This window comes from Carcharodon carcharias, chromosome 11 (genome assembly GCF_017639515.1).
Source record: "Carcharodon carcharias isolate sCarCar2 chromosome 11, sCarCar2.pri, whole genome shotgun sequence".
NCBI lineage: Eukaryota > Metazoa > Chordata > Chondrichthyes > Lamniformes > Lamnidae > Carcharodon > Carcharodon carcharias.
The window spans coordinates 43,216,765-43,238,729 of NC_054477.1; the positions used below are offsets into that span (position 1 = coordinate 43,216,765).

General features: G+C 40.7%; 1 protein-coding gene across 4 annotated transcripts in view; it reads left to right on the plus strand.

Annotated features, from left to right (window-relative positions):
* LOC121284276 (NEDD4-binding protein 2-like 2) overlaps positions 1-20,978 on the plus strand; it is a 44,307-nt gene extending 23,329 nt beyond the window's left edge. For 3 of the 4 annotated variants that reach the window (XM_041199621.1, XM_041199622.1, XM_041199623.1), the window contains exons 4-7: positions 7,553-7,641; positions 8,112-8,188; positions 17,856-17,891; positions 18,000-20,978. In XM_041199621.1, the coding sequence (XP_041055555.1) occupies positions 7,553-7,641; positions 8,112-8,188; positions 17,856-17,891; positions 18,000-18,204 (407 nt within the window). In that variant the 3' untranslated portion in view covers positions 18,205-20,978. The remainder of the gene's footprint in view (positions 1-7,552; positions 7,642-8,111; positions 8,189-17,855; positions 17,892-17,999) is intronic. The other variant, XM_041199625.1, reaches the window with a different exon arrangement.
* Positions 20,979-21,965: the final 987 nt, after the last annotated feature.

Sequence of the window (21,965 nt, forward strand, 5' to 3'; positions counted from 1 at the left end):
AAATGGACAGAATGGTAGCATTCATCCATCCTTTTCCACACTGCTTCCCTTGGTGAGGGTCGCGGTGGCAGTAAGCTGAGTAGGGCCGACCAGACTTCCCTTTCCTCAGCCTTAAATTCCAGATCCCCCTGGGGGATTCCCCGGAGTTCCCAGGCCAGCCAAGAGATGTAATCCCTCCAGCGTGTCCTGGGTCGGCCTTGCGGTCTCTGCCCATTGGGCCGTACCTGGTGCAGCTCCAGCGGGACCTTAACCAGAGGGCATCCTTATCAGATGCCTGAACCACTTCAACTGGTCCCTGGAACCATCGTGGGGGTCTTTGGTGGATTGCTCTTTGTCTGGAACCTCACCTTGGACCTGTTTGCAGAGGGAGACTCTACCAAGAGTTCTCGCCTCCAGACAACATAGCTCCAAGGTTTACAAGGTGAGGTTCCAGACAAAGAACGATCCACCAAAGACCCCCCATGATGGTTCTAGAAATAACAGCGAACCTTGCCCGGAACAGGGATACCGGGATCCAGCCCTGGAGCCAGGCCCGGGGGTGGTGTTCGCTGGCAAGCGCCTGGTGGCTGGGCCACCCGCGTAACCTGGCTGGGCTCAGCCTGACATAGCTTCGTGGAGCTGCCTTGTGGGGAGGCAGATGGTGTAGTGGTATTATCACTGGACCAGTAATCCAGAGACCCAAGTTAATGATCTGGGGACTCGGGTTCCCACGGCAGATGGTGAAATTTGAATCCAATAAAAATCTGGAATTAAAAATCTAATGATGACCATGAAACCATTGTCGATTGTTGTAAAAACCCATCTGGTTCACTAATGTCCATTAGGGGAGGAAATCTGCTATCCTTGCCTGGTCTTCATGTGATTCCAGACCCACAGCAATGTGGTTGACTCTTAAAATGCCCTCTGAAATGGCCTAGCAAGCCACTTGGTTGTATCACACAGCTAGAAAGTCTCAAAAAAGGAATGGAACCAGACCGACCACCCTTGCATCGCCCGAGGCACCGGAAATGACAGCGGCAAACTCAGTCCTGTAGATCATGAAAGTCCTCCTTACTAACATCTGCCAAATTGAGAGAGCTGTCTCACAGACTAGTCAAGCAACAGCCTGACATAGTCGTCCTCATGGAGTCATGTGTTACAGATAATGCCCTAGACACCACCGTCACCATCCCTGTGTATGCCCTGTTCCACCGGCAGGACAGAGCCAGCAGGGGTGGCAGCAGAGTGGTATACAGTCTGGAGGGAGATGCCCTGGGAGTCCTTAACATCAACTCGGGACCCTATGAAGTCTCATGGCATCAAGTCAAACATGGGCAAGGAAACCTCCCGCTGATTACTATGAACCGCCCTCCCCCAGCTGATGAATCAATTGCTCCCCCATGTTGTGGTGGCACGGGGGGGGAAAATGTAATCTGGGTGGCTTGGGAGCACCACTACTGAGCCCTAAATGACATAGCTGCTAGACTGGGTCTAGTTGCTAGACTGGTGAGGGAACCAACAAGAGGGAAAAACATACTTGACCTCCTCACCAACCTGCCTGCGGCAGATGCATCTGTCCATTATCATATCGGTAGGAGTGACTGGAGGAGGAGGCTCCACAAATATCCCCATCCTCAATGATGGGGGAGCCCAGCGCATCAGTGCAAAAGATAAGACTGAAGCATTTACAACACAATCTTCAACCAGAAGTACTAAATGGATGATCCATCTCGGCCTCCTCCGGAGGTCCCCAGCAGCACAGATGCCAGTCTTTAGCCAATTCAATTCACCCCACGTAATATCAAGAAACAGCTGAAGGCACTGGAACCTGCAAAGGCTATGGACCCTGACAATATTCTGGCAATAGCACTGAAGACTTGTGCTCCAGAACTTGCCACGCCCCTAGCTGAACTGTTCCAGTACAGCTACAACACTGGCATCTACCTAGCTATTTGGAAAATTGCCCAAGCATGCCCTGTACACAAAAAGCACGACAAACCCAACCTGGCCAGTTACTGCCCTATCAGTCTGCTCTCAATCATCAGTAAAGTAATGGAAGGGGTCATCAACAGTGCTATCAAGTGGCAATAACCTGCTCGCTGACACCCAGCTTAGATTCTGCCAGAGCCACTCAACTCCTGACCTCATTATAGCCTTGGTTCACATATGGACAAAAGAGCTGAACTGCTAAGGTAAGGTGTGAGTGATTGCTCTTGATGTCAAGGCAGCATTTGACCTAGTGTGGCATCAAGGAGCCCTAGCAAAACTGGAGTCCATGGGAATCGGGGGAAAGCTCTCCACTGGTTGGAGTTACACCTAGCACAAAGGAAGATGGTTGTGGTTGTTGGAGTCAGTTGTCTCAGCTCCCGGACATCACTGCAGGAGTTCCTCCAGGGTATTGTCCTAGTCCCAGACATCTTCAGCTGCTTCATCAATGATCCTCCTTCTATCATAAGGTCAGAAGTAGGGATGTTCGCTGATGATTGTGCAATGTTCAGCACCATTCGCGACTCCTCAGATTCTGAAGCAGTCTATGTCCAAATGCAGCAAGACCTGGACAAGACGCAGACTTGGGCTGAAAAGTAGCAAGTACCATTCGTGGCACACAAGTGCCAGGCAATGACTATGTCCAACAAGAGAGAATCTAACCATTGCCTCTTGACATTCAATGGCATTACCATCACTGAGTTCCCCAGTATCAAGATCCTAGGGGTTACCATTGACCAGAAACTGAACTGCACTAGCCATATAACCTACTAGAGCAGGTTAGAGGCTAGGAATCCTGCGATGAGTAACTCATCTCCTGACTCCCCAAATCCTGTCCACCATCTACAAGGCACAAGTCAGGAGTGTGATGGCAACTAGGGATGGGCAATAAATGTTGGCCCAGCTAGCAAAGCCCACATCCTGTTTTATGTTAAAAAACCACGACAAGGTTACGATCCTTGTAGCAGGTGAAACTTAATGCTGTTGAGAACAAGATATTGCACATTGGTACAAATAAAGGGCTCGATGGATGCAGGGAAAATGGATTGAAATAGCTACGAGTGAAGTTGAAAAGTGGTTCAGATGCCTGTAGACATCATAGCATGTTCACTTACTCTGAACAAAATAAGTAAAATAAATAGAATACAGAACTTTATTGTCAAATTAAAGTACAAGTTGGAGGATGCTATATTAATATTATAGACTTTCCTTGGCCTGCACCTTGAGCATCAAGATGTGAAAGAGATGTGCACAAACTAGAATGATGCAGAGGGATCCACAAGATTGATCCTGAGGTACACAGAGAGACTGAAACAACTTTAGATTGTTGAACCTTGAACTGACAGGGAAGCCTTTGCTGAGATCTACAACAGTGCTTTGCTTAAAATTGCAAGCAGGAAGTTTAACCTAGTGAAAGATAAATTGTCAGGAAGTTGTTCACAAATATAATTATGAAAATTTGAATTGCAGTTCTGGATAGGGAAAATTGTATAGAAAGTGCTGAAATTATATAATCAATGAGCCTGCTGCTGTAATGGAAAATCAGTAGATTCTTTCTGATTAGGTGTAATGGTTTTCCTGTCCCGCACTCGGCATTATCACAGTTATCAGAGAAACTCAGATTTTTATAAAATGACAATCTCAGCTGTAAAGAGATGATCTTTCAGCGAAGTTATAGGCCTCTCAATTACAACCATCTTTCCATGTTGAATTGGGAAAAATTTATTGCTTGTCCCAATGAGGAAGTATAAACAAGAACATCTGCATGCATGAACTTAGTTCATCTGGTGCTTGACTTAATCCGGGTGGGATATTGCCACTGTTATTTCCACTCCCTCTTGTGTTCTACTTTCATCTCTTGCAGAGTGGTTTTGGTACAAATGAATACCTAGTGAACTTCTCTGAGGAATTTCTCCAGCTCTGGGGAAAACCAAATGCTGTTTTTTCTGTTTAGGGCATGTTGCATGGGTGTTTCATGTTAAGGGGATTAATTGCTCTACCACAGTGGGAAAGGGTGAAAGAAAGAAAGAAAAGCAGCATAATTCTTGCAACAGTTGGTGAGAATTGTATTAATTTTTATGCTTTTGTGGGCAAAATGTCTCACTGTCATGTGGAGAAACTTGTATTGCCTGACTCATTTCAGAACCCTGTATGGTCTTCCACTTCAGATGTTTTTTTTCTTTATTCGATGCAATTCCTTGTTCCCATTAATCTTTGTATAAATCAGTTTTTCTTCACTGATCTCACTTTATTTGATGGTATTAAGTGATTACTCTTGCCACTGACTCCTCAACAAGAGGAAATTGACTTTTTATTCGCTGCCAAAAGTCTGAATGTTAAAAACCTGCGTTTTAACCCCAGCCCTAGTTTTCTCTACTTTTTTGTGCTATTTCTTCTCTTGCCTTCTGTGAGCTCACTTTGTTCATACAACCCATCTCTCTGTTCCCTTGACCTTACTTACACAAAGTTGATGTCCACGCAACTTCCCTAACCTGCCTCTCCTGTTCACTGATATGGTATTAATAGAGGGAGCAGTTGAAATATCATCAACTTGAGGGAAATGTTTCTGGATCCTATGGTGCACTGGATTGGTGTACAAAGGCTTTGGTGAGGCACAGTTTTTAAAAATTTGTTCGTTCACGGGATGTGGGTGCTGCTAGCAAGGCCAATGTTTATTGCCCTTGAATGTTGTGATGGTGAGCGATCTTCTTGAATTGCTGCAGTCCACCATAACTGTTTTTCATGCAACTGACTAGCTTGCTGGACCATTTCAGAGGCACTTAAGAGTCAAATGTAATTCTGTGGGCCAGGACTAAGGCAATGGCCAGCAGGTAAGGACAGCAATTTTCATTCCCCAGTGAACAGTTATTTTGAGTTCAATTTAATGATAACTGGTTTTTTATTCCAGATTTAATTAACTGAATTTAAATTCCCCAAATGCCACGTAGGATTTGAACCCTGGTTTCCAGATTATCCATCAATGCCTCTGAATTACTCGCCCACTAAAATAAACACTACTGTCTGTATCTGACTGGATGAAAAATTAGAAACATAGAAAATAGGAGCAGGAGTAGGCCATTTGGCCCTTCGAGCCTGCTCCGCCATTCATTATGATTATAGCTGATCTTCCAACTCATTAGCCTACTCCCACTTTCTCCCCATATCCTTTGATCCCTTTCACCCCAAGAGCTATTTCTAACTCCTTCTTGAAAACATACAATGTTTTACCTCAACTTCCTGAGTTCTGTTGAAGGGTCATGAGGACTCGAAAGGTCAACTCTTTTCTTCTCCGCCGATGCTGCCAGACCTGCTGAGTTTTTCCAGGTAATTCTGTTTTTGTTTACCATTTGCCTCCTTTACTGCCTGCTGCACCTGCATGCTTAACTTCAGCGCCTGGTGTACAAGGACACCCAGGTCTCATTACACATTCCCCTCTCTCAATTTATAGAAATTCAGATAATAATCTGCCTTCCTGTTTTTGCTACCAAAGTGTGTAACCACACATTTATCCACGTTATCCTGTATCTGCCATGCATTTGCCCACTCACTCAGCTTGTCCATATCACACTGAAGCATCTCTGCATCCTCCTCACAGCTCACCCTCCCACCCAGCTTTGTGTCATCTGCAAATTTGGAGATATTACATTTAGTTCCCTCATCTAAATCATTAATATATTTTGTGAATAGCTGGGGTCCCAGCACCGATCCCTGCGGTACCCCACTAGTTACTGCCTGCCATTCGGGAAAAGACCCATTTATTCCTACTCTTTGTTTCCTGTTTGTCAACCAGTTTTCTATTCATCTCAATACACTATCCCCAATCCCATGCACTTTAATTTTACATGCTAATCTCTTATGTGGGACTTTGTCGAAAGCCTCCTAAATGTCCAAATAAACCACATTCACCGGCTCCCCCTCATCAACTCTATTAGTTACATCCCAGAAAAACTCCAGTAGATTTGTCAAGCATGATTTCCCTTTCCTAAATCCATACTGACTCTGCCCAATTCTGCCCTTGTTTTCCAAGTGCTCAGCTATTAAATCTTTTATAATGGACTCTAGAATTTTCCCCATTACCGACGTCAGGCTGACTGGTCTATAATTCCGTGTTTTCTCTCTACCTACCTTTTTAAACGGTGGGGTTACATTAGCTACCCTCCAATTTGTTGGAACTGTTCCAGAGTCTATAGAATCTCAGAAGACGACCACCAATGCATCCACTATTTCTAGAGCTACTTCCTTAAGTACTCTGGGATGTAGATTATCAGGCCCTGGGGACTTATCGGCCTTCAATCCCATCAATTTCCCCAACACCATTTCCCTACTAATACTGATTTCTTTCAGTTCATCCCTCTCACTAAACCCTGCGTTCCCCAACATTTCTGGTATGTTATTTGTGTCCTCCTTTGTGAAGACAGAACCAAAGTATGTATTTAGTTGGTCAGCCATTTCTTTGTTCCCCATTATCTATTTCCCTGTTTCTAACTGTAAGGGACCTACATTTGCCTTCACCAATCTTTTTCTCTTCACATACCTATAGAAGCTTTTACAGTTAGTTTTTATGTTCCCTGCAAGCTTATTCTCGTACTCTTAATTTCCCCTTCTTAATCAGTCCCTTGGCCGCCTTTTGCTGAATTCTAAAGTGCTCTCAATCCTCAGGTCTGTTGCTTTTTCTGGCCAATTTTTTTGCTTCTTCCTTGGATCTAATACTATCTCTAATTTCCCTTGTAAGCCATGGTTTGACCACCTTTCCTGTTTTACTTTTGCACCAGATTGTTGCTATTCTTTGCATCTGGGTCATTTTCAGCCTCACCTATGGAGGTGAAGCACTAAGGAATTTTCAGGTATTTGCAATGGATGCCCTTGATTCCAACTTGAAATATCTGAATTACTGGGCTGTGACCTGGATTGAATTTTGAATTGTTAATCGTGGAGGATGAGGTATTTGTATTTTATTTTCTCCTTCTAGGCCTGACCTAACAACCTCTTCCACCTAGCTAGGTCTGTCTGTGAACTGGCCTTGGTGATGTGAAGTTTCTTTCGTGGTGGTCAGAGGATTCCCAAATTAGGTGGCGCGTGAGGCTTTTGGGGGGAGTCCACAGTGTGTTTTGCGCACTCCATTCGGGGCAATCATTCATGTTTATTGCAGAGCTACCAGGGAAGTATGGAGATCCCCAAGCAAATGATTTAGAATGGCAAAGGTACGGTATAGGGTGAAACTTGCCAATCTTGAAAATATTGAATGTATAAATTAATAAATCAGTAGTATGGACAATACCTTGAACTTCAAATTTAGCTAGTAATTAAGTGAATGAATCAAGTTCAAGTTTTGCATTGAAGAAACAATCATGATATCATTGGAGAAAGTATGCATAGTAAGTGATAAAACATTATCTATTGAAAGGCCGTGTGAAAACACTGATAGATATCATGAGTGCGAGAAAGTAGTAATGCTGGGGAGAAATGGAAGAGTTTTAATGAATTATAGATTGTGTTTTACAAAAATAGAAACTCAATGAAAGAGTTGTAAATGAAGTGTACTTTGGGGTGCAAAGCTGAATGTAATCTTATCCTTTTTTTTTAACAGCTAAACATTCTATGAATGAAGGCAGATCACCTATAATTATAGATAATACAAATATCCAGGCTTGGGAAATGAAACCATATGCTCAAATGGTAAGTTGTATGTGTACTTTGGAAATGTGCTAGAAATAAGTGGCTGTAGTCTCTTACTGATTAGTGGAAAACAAATGGGCACTTTTAGGGAAGAAGCGACTTTCTTCTAAATAGCTTGAAATTCTTAAATGTTTGCATATTAAGGTTGATTTGCACTACATGTACCTTGTAACTGATTCACAGCTGGAAGCAATGTAAACTATCTGCACCAGCTTGCATCAATTGGAATTTGTTTGTTAAAATCAGCTGCATTTATTTAACTAAAGCACCTTTCCTGTGCTAAATAAAAAATGTTTATATGATTAAGCTGAAATCATAAATAAAATTCTCCAGCATCTTTCAGTTCTAGCTTCAATGCAGTTGTTATTCAAAACATTCAGTATTTTTATTAAAAAAAAATTGCTATGCACGAACAGTTATTCATCTATGAAATGCTTAATCGTGATGCTAATGACTGTTTTTCTGCACAGGCTGTGGAACGACGTTACAGAGTGAGTTTTCGGGAGCCAGAAACCTGGTGGAAATTTAATGTTATCGAGTTGGAAAAGTAAGATTTTTATTTTCTTTTTAAACCTGAAATTGCCCCCTTATCGTAAACGTTTCTGACATGTCTTCAAAAGAAGTTTCCAGATGCCATACACCTTCAGTGCTAACTGAAGAAATACTCGCACTAACCTATTGAAAATTATACATCTGTTTCTAAGATTTGCTATGCATACAGTGTTCCACATTAATGTCAATCATGCTGCTATGCATAGTAGACAGTTAGGTAAACCAGAAATGGAAAGCTTTAAATTGTAGCAACCTTATTAAAGACATAAAAGCAAAATACTGCGGATGCTGGAAATCTGAAATAAAGACAAAAATAGCTGGAAAAACTCAGCAGCAGTGGAGGGGAATACAATTAACGTTTCGAGTCCGTTTGACTCTTCATCTGAACTAAAGAAATATAGAAATTAGGTGAAATATAAGCTGGTTGAGGGGGGTGGTACAGCTAAAGCTGGATAGAGGGCCAGTGATAGGTGGAAGCAAAGAAGAGATTGCCAAAGATGTCATAAACAAAAGGACAAAGGAGTGTTGACGGTGGTGATATTATCTAAGGAATGTGCTAATGGTGACATTAAAGGTAGAAAGCAGGACAAGCAAATGACAGATGGCCCCGGTGGGGGGGGTGGTGGGGGAAGGGATGGAAATGGGCTAAAAGGTGGAGATAAAATGATACATCAAAATAAACTTAAAAATAGATGGGAAAAGAAAAATATATTTTAAAAATTATGAATTATTGGGGAAAAAAAAGGAGATTGGAAAGGGAGTGGGGATAGAGGAGAGAGTTCATGGTCTGAAGTTGTTGAACTCAATGTTGAGTCCAGAAGGCTGTAAAGGGCCTAGTCGGAAGGTGAGGTGCTGTTCCTCCAGTTTACATTAAGCTTCACGGGAATGTTGCAGCAGGCCAAGGACGGACATGTGAGCATGAGAGCAGGGTGGTGTGTTGAAATGGCAAGCGACAGGGAGGTCTGGGTCATGCTTGCGGACAGACCGAAGGTGTTTCACAAAGCGGTCACCCAGTCTGCGTTTGGTCCCTCCAATATAGAGGAGACCGCATTGGGAGCAGCGAATGCAGTAGACTAAATTAAAGACATGTTCTGTATGATCTTTATTTATGTTAAAACTTGTGTCTTCTAATACATTATATTCTTTGGAAACAGAATGGCCATTTGTTGTTTGATTCTTGTTCCATTCTTGCCATTTATGGTATTGGTGTTTAAATTACTGTAATATTTAAAGGACATACGTAGCTATTACCTGCACACTGAAGGTACTAGTGGGGTATTAAACCTGCAGGAGATCTCAATATTTTTAGACCAATCGGTAAAGAAGAAAATATGCATTTAGCATTTGATCGTTTCTACCAATAACAACAAAATGCTTTTTCTGAAACAAAATTCCTTTTGTAGTTATTTAATCCTGTTCACAGTGGTTGTGGAGGTGAATTTTGAATTTGTTTTTTAAGGTAATCAAATGTTGTTTTCAAAATTGTGGTTTGTTAATTTGTTGTTAATTCATGTCTACTTTATGCATGCTCGCAGTCCCTTCCCTTTTAATCCAAACTTAATCCAAATTCACCATCTTGCTTCAAGTCCCAGTTAATTCATTATCACACAGCCAGAGTTCGTTGCCTTGTTCACATAACCTCCATTGTCTCTTGACAGTCTCTTTTACTTAATCATCTTGTCTGAAATCTGGGCTTGGAGTTGATTTTCTTGCCAAAGCTATCCTTGTCAAATGAAGACATTTGCACTTAACTAATGCGATCAATTCCTAAGGAGAATCTCGTGACATGATCAGGATTTTCTCAGTGCAGTTAACTGTGAGGATTATTCTTCAGGTTAATTAACTGTATTTCTGTTTAATATTTTTTCCCAAATCATTCAATACAAAGCTGGAAACTGAACTTAATAAATCTTTGAATTAGGGTTTCACGGGAAAACTTATTTTGAACTATTTTACTTCAGAGAGGTTGCTGAAGAAGGGGGCTTTCGAACATGTTCCTTTCATTTACATTTGGTATCCTGAAGAAAACAATGACTCTTAGCAAAAGATTCTTCTTTGTCCGGAGCTCAAAGCCTGTCCTATCTCGGACTGTGACTGTATTCACAGAATTTTCATGGCACTGAAGGAGGCCATTTGGCCTATCGTGTCTGCACCAGCTCTCCAAATGAGCATTATGACCTAGTGCCATTGCCCTGCCTTTTCCCTGTTCCCTTGCACATTGTTTCTCTTCAAATAATCATCTAATGCCACCTTGAATGCCTCAATTGAACCACACTTCCAGGCAGTGCATTCCACTCCTAAATCACTTGTCTGAAAAAAGTTTTTCCTCACGTCACACTTGCTTCTTTTGCAAATCACTTTAAATCTGTGCCCTCTCATTCTTGATCCTTTCATGAGCAGCAACAGCTTCCCCCTATCTACTTTGTCCAGACCCCTCATGATTTTGAACGTCTCTATCAAATCTCCTCTTAGATGCTTTCTTTCCAAGAACAGACCGAACCGCTCCAATCTATCCTCATAGCTGAAGTTTTTCATCCCTGGAACCATTCTTGTAAGCCTCTTCTGCACTCTCTCCAATGTGTTCACATCCTTCTTTCTGTGCTGTGTATTTGAGTTTCTCGTTCCAAAAATGATTTCAAGACCAGTTGGGGAAGAAGTCAAAGCATTTTTTTCGAAGTAAGATTTTTCGAGGGAACCAATATTAATTTTTTTTTACTTGATTAAGCCCAAAAATTATAATACACCCTAAGCAAAAAGTTTTATTTCCATTATTTTATTTTCATGTTGTTGTGATACATACAGGTTGTTAAAACCAGCCTTGAGTACAGAAATGCCTGAGTTTATTTCATATGCAATGGCTGTGGAAAAGATGGATGAGTTATGTAAAATATAATTTTGAAATAGCCATCCCAAAAGAGTGCATGTTCAAATTGGCACTTGGGTTTTAGTGTTGTGCTGCCCCACTCACTCCCAGCTCTCCCTGGCTGCTTTGGACTTCTGCCTTCCAGCTCCTTGCCTGCTCTTCCCAGACTTAAGCAGGTTGAGTTCTGAAGAAATGCCATAAACCTGTGACATTAATTTTGTTTTTCTCTCCACAGATGCTGTCACACTCGCTTACTATTTCCAGCCTTTTCTGTTTTATTTCCGATTTCTAGCACCCCAGTATTTTGTCTTTGTATTATGTCTAGCTCAGTTCTTAGACTTGGGTCCCATTGCTGGCTGTCCTCCAGAATGTTTTCTTAATGTGACCCTGCTCTCTACTCTTTAATCACACAGCCTCACGACTGCTCTTTTTAAGTGCTAAATCTCTAAATTTAAGTGCTGTTCCATTTGGCCTTGCTGCTGCTTCTAGCTCTGTAATATAGCCTATTTATTTAAAAGTAGCTGTTATGTACATTATGGTTCTGCTCTTGGTTGTTCAAAAACAAAAAGCATGTAAAATGCTCAGCCTCCATTGGTTCCCTTTCTGAAATTATTAATTTTTATCATGGAAAAAAGCTTTTAATGTTATCTTAGAATAGTTTTGCTGCTCCAAGCCTTGTTAAAAATAAAATTTATAGTTATGCTTCCATTCTTTTGGCCTTGCCTATTGCTGGCTTTCTTGGCTGCATTGCATGTATGACTAGCCTGCTTTATTAAAAAAAAATCAAACAGCGTGGGCAGGACTGCAAAAGCAAAGTACTACAGATGCTGGATATCTGAAATGAAAGCAGCAAATGCTGGAAATACTCAGATCTGCAGCATCTGTTGAGAGAGAAACGGTTAATGCTCCTGATTGACCTGAGCTTGGAAAGTTTTCTTCAGTTTTAATAAAAGGACATTGTCCTGAAATGTTAATTCTGTTTCTCTCTTCGCAGATGCTGCCATATCTACTGAGTATTTCCAGCATTTCTAGTTTGTTTCAGGGTTCCCCTTGTTCCCACCTTCCACTCCACCAGCCTACACTTGCATCACATCATTCTCTGCCATTTCCACTGACAAACACAGAATATAGATTTATGGTATGAAAGGAGGCCATTCAGTGCCTTGTATCTGTGCTGGCTAAAAAGAGCTATCAAGTCTAACCCCATCTTCCAGCACTTGGTCCGTAGTTCTGTAGGTAATGGCATCTCAAGTGTAGTCTTCAGGTCAGTCTTCACGGTAGAAGACACTAACAGCATACCAAAAACACTAAATAATCAAGGGGCAAAAGGGTAGGGGGGAGGAAATAAATACAATAACTATCACTAGAGAAAAAGTACCAGGGAAACTAATGGGGCTAAAGGCCGATCGGTCACCTGGACCCGATGGGTTGCATCTTTGGATATTAAAGGAAATAACTGCAGAGATAGTAAATGCACTGGTAGTAATCTTCCAAGAGTCCTTAGATTCTGGAAAAGTCCCATAGGATTGGAAAACTGTCAATGTCTTATTCAAAAAGGGAGGGAGACAAGAAAAACAGGTAACTATAGGCCAATTAGCTTAACATCTGTCATTTGGAAAATGTTAAAGTTTATTATAAAGGATGTTATAGATAGCATTTAGAAATGCATAATCTAATCAAGCAGAGTTAGCATGACTTCATGAAGGGGAAATCATGCCTGATAAATTTATTAGAATTCTTTGAGGAGGTAACAAGCAGGATAGATAAAGGGGAAACAGTAGATGTAATATGTTTGGATGTCCAAAAGATGTTCAATAAGGAACCACACATAAATCCACTTAATAAGATAAAGCCCATGATGTTGGGGCTAGTATATTAGCATAAACAGAGGACTGGCTAACTAATAGATGACAGAGAGTTGGGATGGTGGGGGGGGGCATTTTTAGGATGGCAACCTGCAACTAGTGGAGTGCCACGGGCATCAGTGCTGCGGCCACAATTATTTACAATATATATTAATGATTTGGAAGAGGGAAATGAATGCACTATTGCCAAGTTTGCAGATGACAGAAAAATAGGTGAGAAGGCAAGTGGTGAGGATAACACAGTCTACAGAGGGATATAGAGAGGTTAAGTGAGTGGGCAAAAATGTGGCAGATGGAATATAATGTGGGAAAATGTGAGGTTATGCATTTTGGCAAAAAGAATAGAGGAGCTGAATATTATTTAAATAGGGAAAGACATATGAAATCTGCAGCATAGAGGGATTTGGGAGATCTCACGCATGTATCCCAAAAAACTAGCATGCAAGTTCAGCAGGTTATAGGTAAGCAAATGGAATGTTGGCTTTATTTCAAAGGGAATGGAGTATAAAAATAAGAAAGCCTTGCTAAAACTATACAAGGCACTGGTTCGACCACTCCTAGAATACTGTGAACCATTTTGGTCCCCTTATCTAAGGAAAGATATACTGGCATTGGAGGCAGTCCAGAGAAGGTTCACTAGGTTGATCCTGGGGATGGAGGGATTTTCTTATGAGGACAGGTTGAGTAGGCTGGACCTGTACTCATTGGAGTTTAGAAGAATGAGAGGCGACCTTATTGAAACATGTAAGATTCTTCCATGGTTTGACTGAGAGTCTTGTGGGAGAGTCTAGGACCAGAGAGCACAATAAGGGGATGCCCATTTAAGACAGAGATGAGGAGGAATTTCTTCTCTCAGAGGGTAGTGAACCTGTGGAATTCTTTACTGCAGAGGGCTGTAGAGGCTGGGTTGTTAAGTATATTCAAGGCTGAGATCGAGAGATTTTTAATCAGTAAGGGAATCGAGGGTTATGGGGAAAAGGCAGGAAAGTGGAGTTGAGGATTATCAGATCAGTCATGATCTCATTGAATGACGGAGCAGACTTGATGGGCCAAATGGCCTACTTCTGCTCCTACGTCTTATGCTGATAAATAAAAATATCCCATATGCCGCATTGACCACCTTTTAACAACCTGTCCTGCTACCTTCAGTGATCTGTAGACATACACACCAAGATCCATCTGTCCCTGTAAACATCTAGGCACCTTCCCCTCTCCTCTCAGCATTTTGGTCCTCTATCATCCCTTCCCTTTTCTATGGCATCTTCTCGTGCAAGTACAGGCGATTCAACACCTGCCTTTTTACATCATCCAAGGCGCCAAATGCTCTTTCCAGTGGTTCATTTGTCCTTCTTTTAATTTAGTATACTGTATTTACTGCTCACGGTGTAGTCTCCTCGACTTTGGGGAGACTAAATACAGGTTGGATGACCACATGGGCAGAACACTTGGATCTGCACTTGCAGGGCTACGGACCAGGTGCTGGAAGGTGGGATTAGAATGGGTAGTTAGTTGTATTTTTTCATCCGGCACAAACACGATGGCCTGAACGGCCTCATCCTGTGCTATAACTTTTCCATGGTTCTAATACCTCGGTTCCGTTCATGAGTGTCCTGAGTTTCCAGTTGCTTTTCATTTTGATTTTTTGCTCAAACCCCCTCTGACCTCTCTGTCTTCAGCCTCCTACACTCTTCCATTGAAGTTCAATATAAATTAGAGGACCAGCACCTCTTCTTTCAACCCTGTGCTTTACAGTCTTCCGGATTCAACTTTAGTGTTCAGCTATTTTAAATCATAACTTTTGCCCATTTTGTTCTGCTTTCCACCCTATCAGTTCTTTCCTTTTGTTCCTCCCCAACTGCAACCCCAACCCTTCCCTTTCCCTGCCTCTAAATTTACTTTAAACCTCATTTCTAACTTTTCCTAGTTCTGATGAAAGGTCATCATCCTGAAATGTAACTCTTTCTCTTTCCACAGATGAGTATTTCCAGCATTTTCTGCTTTTATGGGCAGCAGTGCAGTCCCATGTTTGAACGGGAGCTTATCTGTGGTTCCTTTCTTCTGCAGTTAATGGTTCCAGCCCTAATATGCCCCATCTTAATTTCTTTCAGTGGCATCTTTCAGCATAGTACTGTCACTTGTACAGTGGCCCAAGGCTTCATTTCTGGTCATTCCTTTCTCATCCATATACTATCACTGTACTCAAAGGGATAGCTTGCCTATGTATGCAGAAGATATGCAGTTTTGTCTCTTTTTGCTACTCTTTGCTCCCATAATTGCTGCTGTGATGTTGGACTGACTGCAACATCAAGTCGCAGTGCTTTCTCTAACTCAGGATCAGTAAGATTGTAAGCATCCTGTTTCACTCTCATTAGAAATGTTGCACCTGAAGCACTCCTCTCCCTTAATGCTCATATAGAAAACATAGAAAATAGGAGTAGGAGCGTGCCATTCAACCCTTCGAGCTTGCTCCGCCATTGAGTATGATGATGGCTGATCCTCTATCTCAACACCATAATCCTGCTCTCTACCCATACCCCTTGATGCCTTTAGTGTCTAGAAATCTATCCATTTCCTTCTTAAATATATTCAGTGACTTGGCCTCCACAACCTTCTATGATAGAGAATTTCACAGGTTCACCACCCTCTGAGGGAAGAAGTTTATCCTTATCTCGGCCCTAAATGGCCTACCTGAGACTGTGACCCCTTGTTCTAGACACCCCCCACCCCCTGCCCAGCCAGAGGAAGCATCATCCCTGCATCCAGTCTGTCCAGCCCTGTCAGAATTTTATACGTTTCAATGAGTTCCTCTCTCATTCTTCTAAACTCCAGTGAATGCAAGTCTAGTCTCCTCATACAACAATCCTGCCATCCCAAGAATCAGTCTGGTGAACCTTCGCTGCGCTCCCTCTATGGCAAATATATTCTTTCTTAGGTAAGGAGACCAAAACTTCATACATTACTCCAGGCATGGTCTCACCAAGGCCCTGTACAGCTGCTGTAATACACCCTTGCTCCTATACTCTGATCCTCTCACAATGAAGGCCAACATACCATTTGCTGCCTTAACTGCTTGCTGCATTTGCATATTTGCTTTCTGTGACTAATGTACAAAGGGACCTGGGTCTCCTTGTCCATCAACATTTCCCAATCTACAATCTATCACCATTCAACTAATACTCTGCCATTCTGTTTTTCCTACTGAAGTGGGTAACCTCACACTTATCCACTTAATATTGCATCTTCCATGCATTTGCCCACTCACTCAACCTGTGTAAATCACCTTGAAGCCTCATAACACCCTCCTCACCACTCTCATTCCCACCATTTTGTGTCGTCAGCTAACTTGGAAATATTACGTTTGGTTCCCTTATCCAAATCATTGATATATATTGTGAATACTTGGGGCCCAAGCACTGATCCCTGCAGTACCCCACTGGTCACCACCTGCCACTCTGAAAAAGACCCATTTATTCCTATTCTGTTTCCTGTCTGCTAATCAATTCTCAATCCATGTCAGTATGTTACCCCCAATCGTATGTGCTTTAATTTTACACACTAACCTCTTGTGTGGGGTTTTATCAAAAATCTTTTGAAAATCTAAATACACCGCACCCACTGGTTCCCCCTTATATATTCTACTAGTTACACCCTCAAGAAACTCCAGGTTTGTCAAACATGATTTCCCTTTCATGAATCCATGTTGACTTTGTCTAATCCTGTTGATATTTTCTAAGTGCCCTGTTATCACATCCTTTATAATATACACTGGCATTTTCCCTACTACTGATAGGCTAACCGGTCTGTAATTTCCTATTTTCTCCCTCTCTGCTTTTTTAAATAGGTTACATTTGCCACCCTCCAATCTGCTGGGACTGTTCCAGAATCTACAGAATTTTGTAAGATGACAACCAACATATCAATGGCCACCTCCTTTGGAACCCTGAGATGTAGATTATCAGGCCCTGGGGATTTATTGGCTTTCAGCCCCATTAATTTCTCGTGCACTTTTTTTAGTAATACTAATTTCCTTCAATTCCTCATTCTCACTAGACTGTTGGTTCACTAGCATTTCTGGGAAGTTATTTGTCTTTCTCTGTGAAGCCATAACTAAAGTAGTTGTTTAATTGCCCTGCCATTTCCTTGTTCTCTGTTATAAATTCTCATGTTTTGTGTGAGCCCATGTCTTCTGTGACATAATTGAGAATATGGGTATAGAGAAGAGGTAGGAAATTGGAATTAAAAAGATGGAATAGCTATGGATTGTGGAGCAGGCTCTGTGGACTGAAAGGCAGTCTCCTATTATTATATTCCTGTTTTTTCGCTGATACATGCTTTAAATTCACACCTAGTCTGTCACCAGTATTATCTAGTTCCACTTCCCTGAGATTAGTCACCTGTATTCCTACTTCTCCACCACTGTCTCCAAATATTCATCACCTCCAGATTTAACTTGCCCAATGCTCTCCTTGACAGTCTCCAAAGTTTGCCCTCGCACAAATTTCAACAACTCTAGGACTGTGTTGGTTTTATCCTATACTGTACCAAGTCTTGCATATCCATCACCCTGTCCTCACTGGCTTGTTGCTTCACCAACCCTCCGCACATCAACTTGAATATTCTCATTTTCATTTTATTGGGTTGCATTGTTACACTGCACTTGTGTTATGTTCTTAAACTAAGCTCCACATCCCTGCACCCTGAAACATTGTTTCAAAACTTGTCCACTTTGCTATCCCTCTCCTTGCTCTCAAAAGCCTTAATATCTATTTAACATTGCCCTGGTTATCTGTAATTGCTTGATGACGTTTTACCGTCTTCCCAAGGCATCTTGGATGAACAAGAGTAGTTAGAGAGAGAGATACAGAGAGAGACATACAACTGGAAAACTAGCTATCATGATTGTTCTTGTATTTCTGCTCCCCCATTCTTTACAGCATTGAATACTGCATAATACAGGCGATCAAAATGAGGTGAGAAAATTAAGGGCATGAAGAAAAAGTCCAAGGATGTTGAATCTTGTTTAAATAGTCATCTTTGATATTTGCTAAATGTTTAATGATAAACTGTACTCTTTTTAGGAGGAATAAGCATAGAGTTCCACGTGAAAAGATCATTCAAATGATGGAGCGTTTTGAGTATCCCATTTCTTCAGATATAGTGTTAAATGCGGTGGAGCCTTCACGCAATAATAAAGTTTTGCTCGATCTACATCCACGTTACAACCAGAGGTGGGAAGGACCTGTTGATTCTAGTTCTTCTATCAGTGTTATGTATTATAGATAGCACGAGTGATGCTTCATGAACTGTTGTCATTTCAATCTGTACAATTTAATGCAAAATTGTATCACTGTTTCATCCCATAATGGATTTGTGAAAAATCAAATTTTTATAGCTGATAATGACAGCCCTTTTTAACTTTAGAATATGCAGATTATACTGAAAGATAGAAAACTGCTTTTGGAAGATTTTTATATTTTTAAAGTTTTACATTTATTTTCAGTGGGTTAGTACCATGCCAAAGGAAACATTATACATTTAGATAATACAGTAATTTTCATTCGGTAACCTTTTTAGTTAAAGTATGAAATGTTTATAGTTTTATACATGGACTTATGTGACAAAATATGAACAGAAAGTTGGAATGTAAAAGTGAATTGTAATGCAGAGCCTGGTAATAAGACCAGCTTCTTGATTTCCCACCAGTTTCTCATTCCAATAATGTTTTTTTTTAAAAAGTCAAGAAGTATTGACTGACTTGTTAGAATTGTACAAGAACAAATGCTATGCTGAAGGATCTGATAGTAGCTTTTATTGAAGAAAGCATGTTTATTTAATTGGCTTACTGCTGTCCAGAAGTTAAGCTCAACCCTTGCTTTCCAGACGAGAATATTCATGTTTGTGGGTTTTTGCATGTATATCGAGAGGAGAAACCAAATTTCTTTTTATAGTTGAATATCCAGATATCCCAGATTTACGTGAAACAGTGTGAAATTCATTGTAGTAAATTGTAATGTCTTCAAGGTAAAGAAATTCAGAGTTTGGTTATTAGTTGTGATTTTGAACGCTTTTTGATTTGAATGGTCAATTTGCAGGTTTATTTATATTTTGGTGTCTTTGAGCATCAAGTGATCCTGTAGTAACAGCATTTGAAGTACCCTGTTATACCAGTACAGTTTGGCACATTGCATCAGAGGCCATTTCCTAGCTTGACAAACTGTTAAATTGCTTAATCATAACTAGTGTAATTGAGAAATTGACCTGTCTGCTGTTCCTTTCCACAAGTAGTTCCTGCCAGCTAATTAAGGTAAAGAATTTCTCAAGATTGATCTAAAACTTTGGAGTGTTGGTAATAAATTAAGTTCTGTGGGCTTTCCCAAAAGATGTATATAGAAAGATTATGCTAAGGTTTTATATTAACTAATTTCAGTGAATTTTTTAACCTAACATTGGTAGAACCTATAGTTTCTCATAAAATTTGAAGGTATTGCAATTAAACATAAAACTAACATTTCTGAAATACTGTGAACTATAGCTGAAGTATTTTAATGGTGTCCATGGTGCACATAATCAAAATTACTTTAATCACGGATGGATAGTTTAGTTTCCCTAAACAAATGTGTTCAAAGCTGTCAGCCATGACTCGCTGGTAGCACTCTCAGCTCTGAGCCAGAAGATTGGATTCAAGCAACAGAGACTTGAATACATAATCTAGGCTGATGCTTTGGGAGTTCTGGGCTGCTGGACTGTCTTTCAGCTGAGACATTAAAGTGAGACCCCACCTTTAAGTGGATGGAAAAGATCCAATGGCACTAGTCGTAAAGAACAGCAGAAGAATTTGCCTGGTATCCTGCCCAATATTTATTCTTTAACCAACATTACTTCAGAAAAAAAAACAAAAATACCTGGAAAAACTCAGCAGGGTCTGACAGCATCTGCGGAGAGGGATACAGTTAACGTTTTGAGTCCAAATGACTCTTCATCAGAACTTTAGAAAAACCTGTTTATCTGATCAGTATGTTACTGTTTATGACTCAAATTAGCTAGCACTTTACAGCAGTGACCACACTGTTATAAGTGTTAAAGTCATGAAAGGTGCTAAATAAGCTTGCTTTTTTTTTTCTTTTAAAGTCATTTTTAAAAATTCATTTGACCCTGCATTTCTTACGTGCCAGCAAAAAAAAAATAAAGCAATATCTAATCCCAATGATAGAAACCAACCCAGCTAGCACTCACCTGGTACTTTAGTACTAAATCCTATTCAAGCAGTTACTATTGAAATAGCAAAAATATCCTGAACTGTTTTGAAGGCCAGTATTTGAGAGCACTATCTCTGCAGCTGACCCATTTAAAAGAATGAAGATGTGCACAATTATACGTGATCATTTTTGGAGTCCGTGAAACCTACAAAACAATTTTAATCAATCAAAAATAGATTTGGTAATCGTTTTAATCAAGTTGGGATTGGATTTTTTAATATATATTTTACAGTTAAGCGATTCCTTCTGGTAAAATGCTAATTAAGTTCCACAGGAGCTCAGTCACTGACAAATATCAAGCTTCCACAGATGTTGGTAAATTTACGTTTCTTTTAAATGGCCTCCTAGTTCAGTGGACATCCCCACAGTAAGTATGGTATAGTCATACATTTACTTATTAACATTTGTCATTACCATATGATTAGTACTAATGTATTTTCCAAGGCTTCAAGTTTAGACATAGTTGTCATGGAGAATTTTTGCATATTGTCATTCATTTGTTTGTGTATATTGGGATGTGGTAAATTTACTGAAATAACTTTGTACAGGAATTTGATGTAAAAGTTTTGAATTATATCTTTAATGAATTGTCTATTAAAATGTCTCAAGTTAGGCGTAAAATTCAATATTGTGCTGTTGTCATTAACTACAGTTTGTATTTTTTTAAATTATGGGCAACTTGTTAAATAATTGTTCAGCTCAATGTTTGGAGAGTATACATTTTGTATCAATCCAATTAAAATTGTGTTGTGTTTGTAAATTTATGCTGGAGGAAACAATTAAACTGCAGGGTTAAAAGTTTTCTGACGTAGCTGTATGGATACATCAGCATGAACTGATTAATTTTTGACAAGTCACTCATTAGGGTGTGAGAAATATAACCCAGCTTTGGTTCAAAGGTATCTATCTTTTAATCAGCAGTCTGCTTGATACATCTCTTGCTAATTAATGTTATTTCTTCTTCCCACTCTTCTGAAAAATTAATCAGTGCAGCAAAGATCATACTTGGCCCTAGGATTTAAGTTCTCCACTCCACCCGCTTCCCAGCCTCTCTTTCCCCCCCCACACCCGGGATAGGCAAAAGAAGGTCAGACAAGGGGTCGGCGTCCTAAAAATCAAGATCCTGCCTCCAAGCCAGGCCACCGGTATTGATTTCAGACCTTGGCTGAGGCTCCCACTAGAACCAGGCAGGTGCCTGCTTAAGATTCAAAGCTCACAGCTGAATGGTGTAATTGGCACCACAATATAATTTTAAGGTCCGCATGGAGAGTCGCAAGCTGATGGCAGAAGACACATTGGTGAGAGTAGCCAGCAGACCAGAAGAGACCCAGCTTCAAAACTTTCCTCATTTGTACAACTTTTGGCTAGGAGAAGCAAGAATGCTCCACCCCCAGCACTTCCAAATCTTTGGTCCTTCAAGCCCCAGCACCATCCCAATCCCTGAACATCAGGAAATCCAGAGAGAGGTGGGGACCTCTTCACCCACCATCCCATCCTTTTGATCTCTGGGGAATCCCCAATGGTGGCCATCCACAATTGCTGAAACAAAGGAAACTCTGGCCTACCTTCCCACCACAGGAGATTTCTGTTCACCCATTGACTGCTGAGGACCATTCCCAAGGATCCCTGACTGTGATTTAAGCTTCCCACCTCTACCTGCCTGCCAGATAGTGTAGTGACATAGGTTTAAATGCATGAATGAGTTGATCCTGGACTCAAAACAATTCGAAATTATAGCAACTCCTTTTGTGAACACTATGTTGAATAACTTCAGAACATGATCTTTCA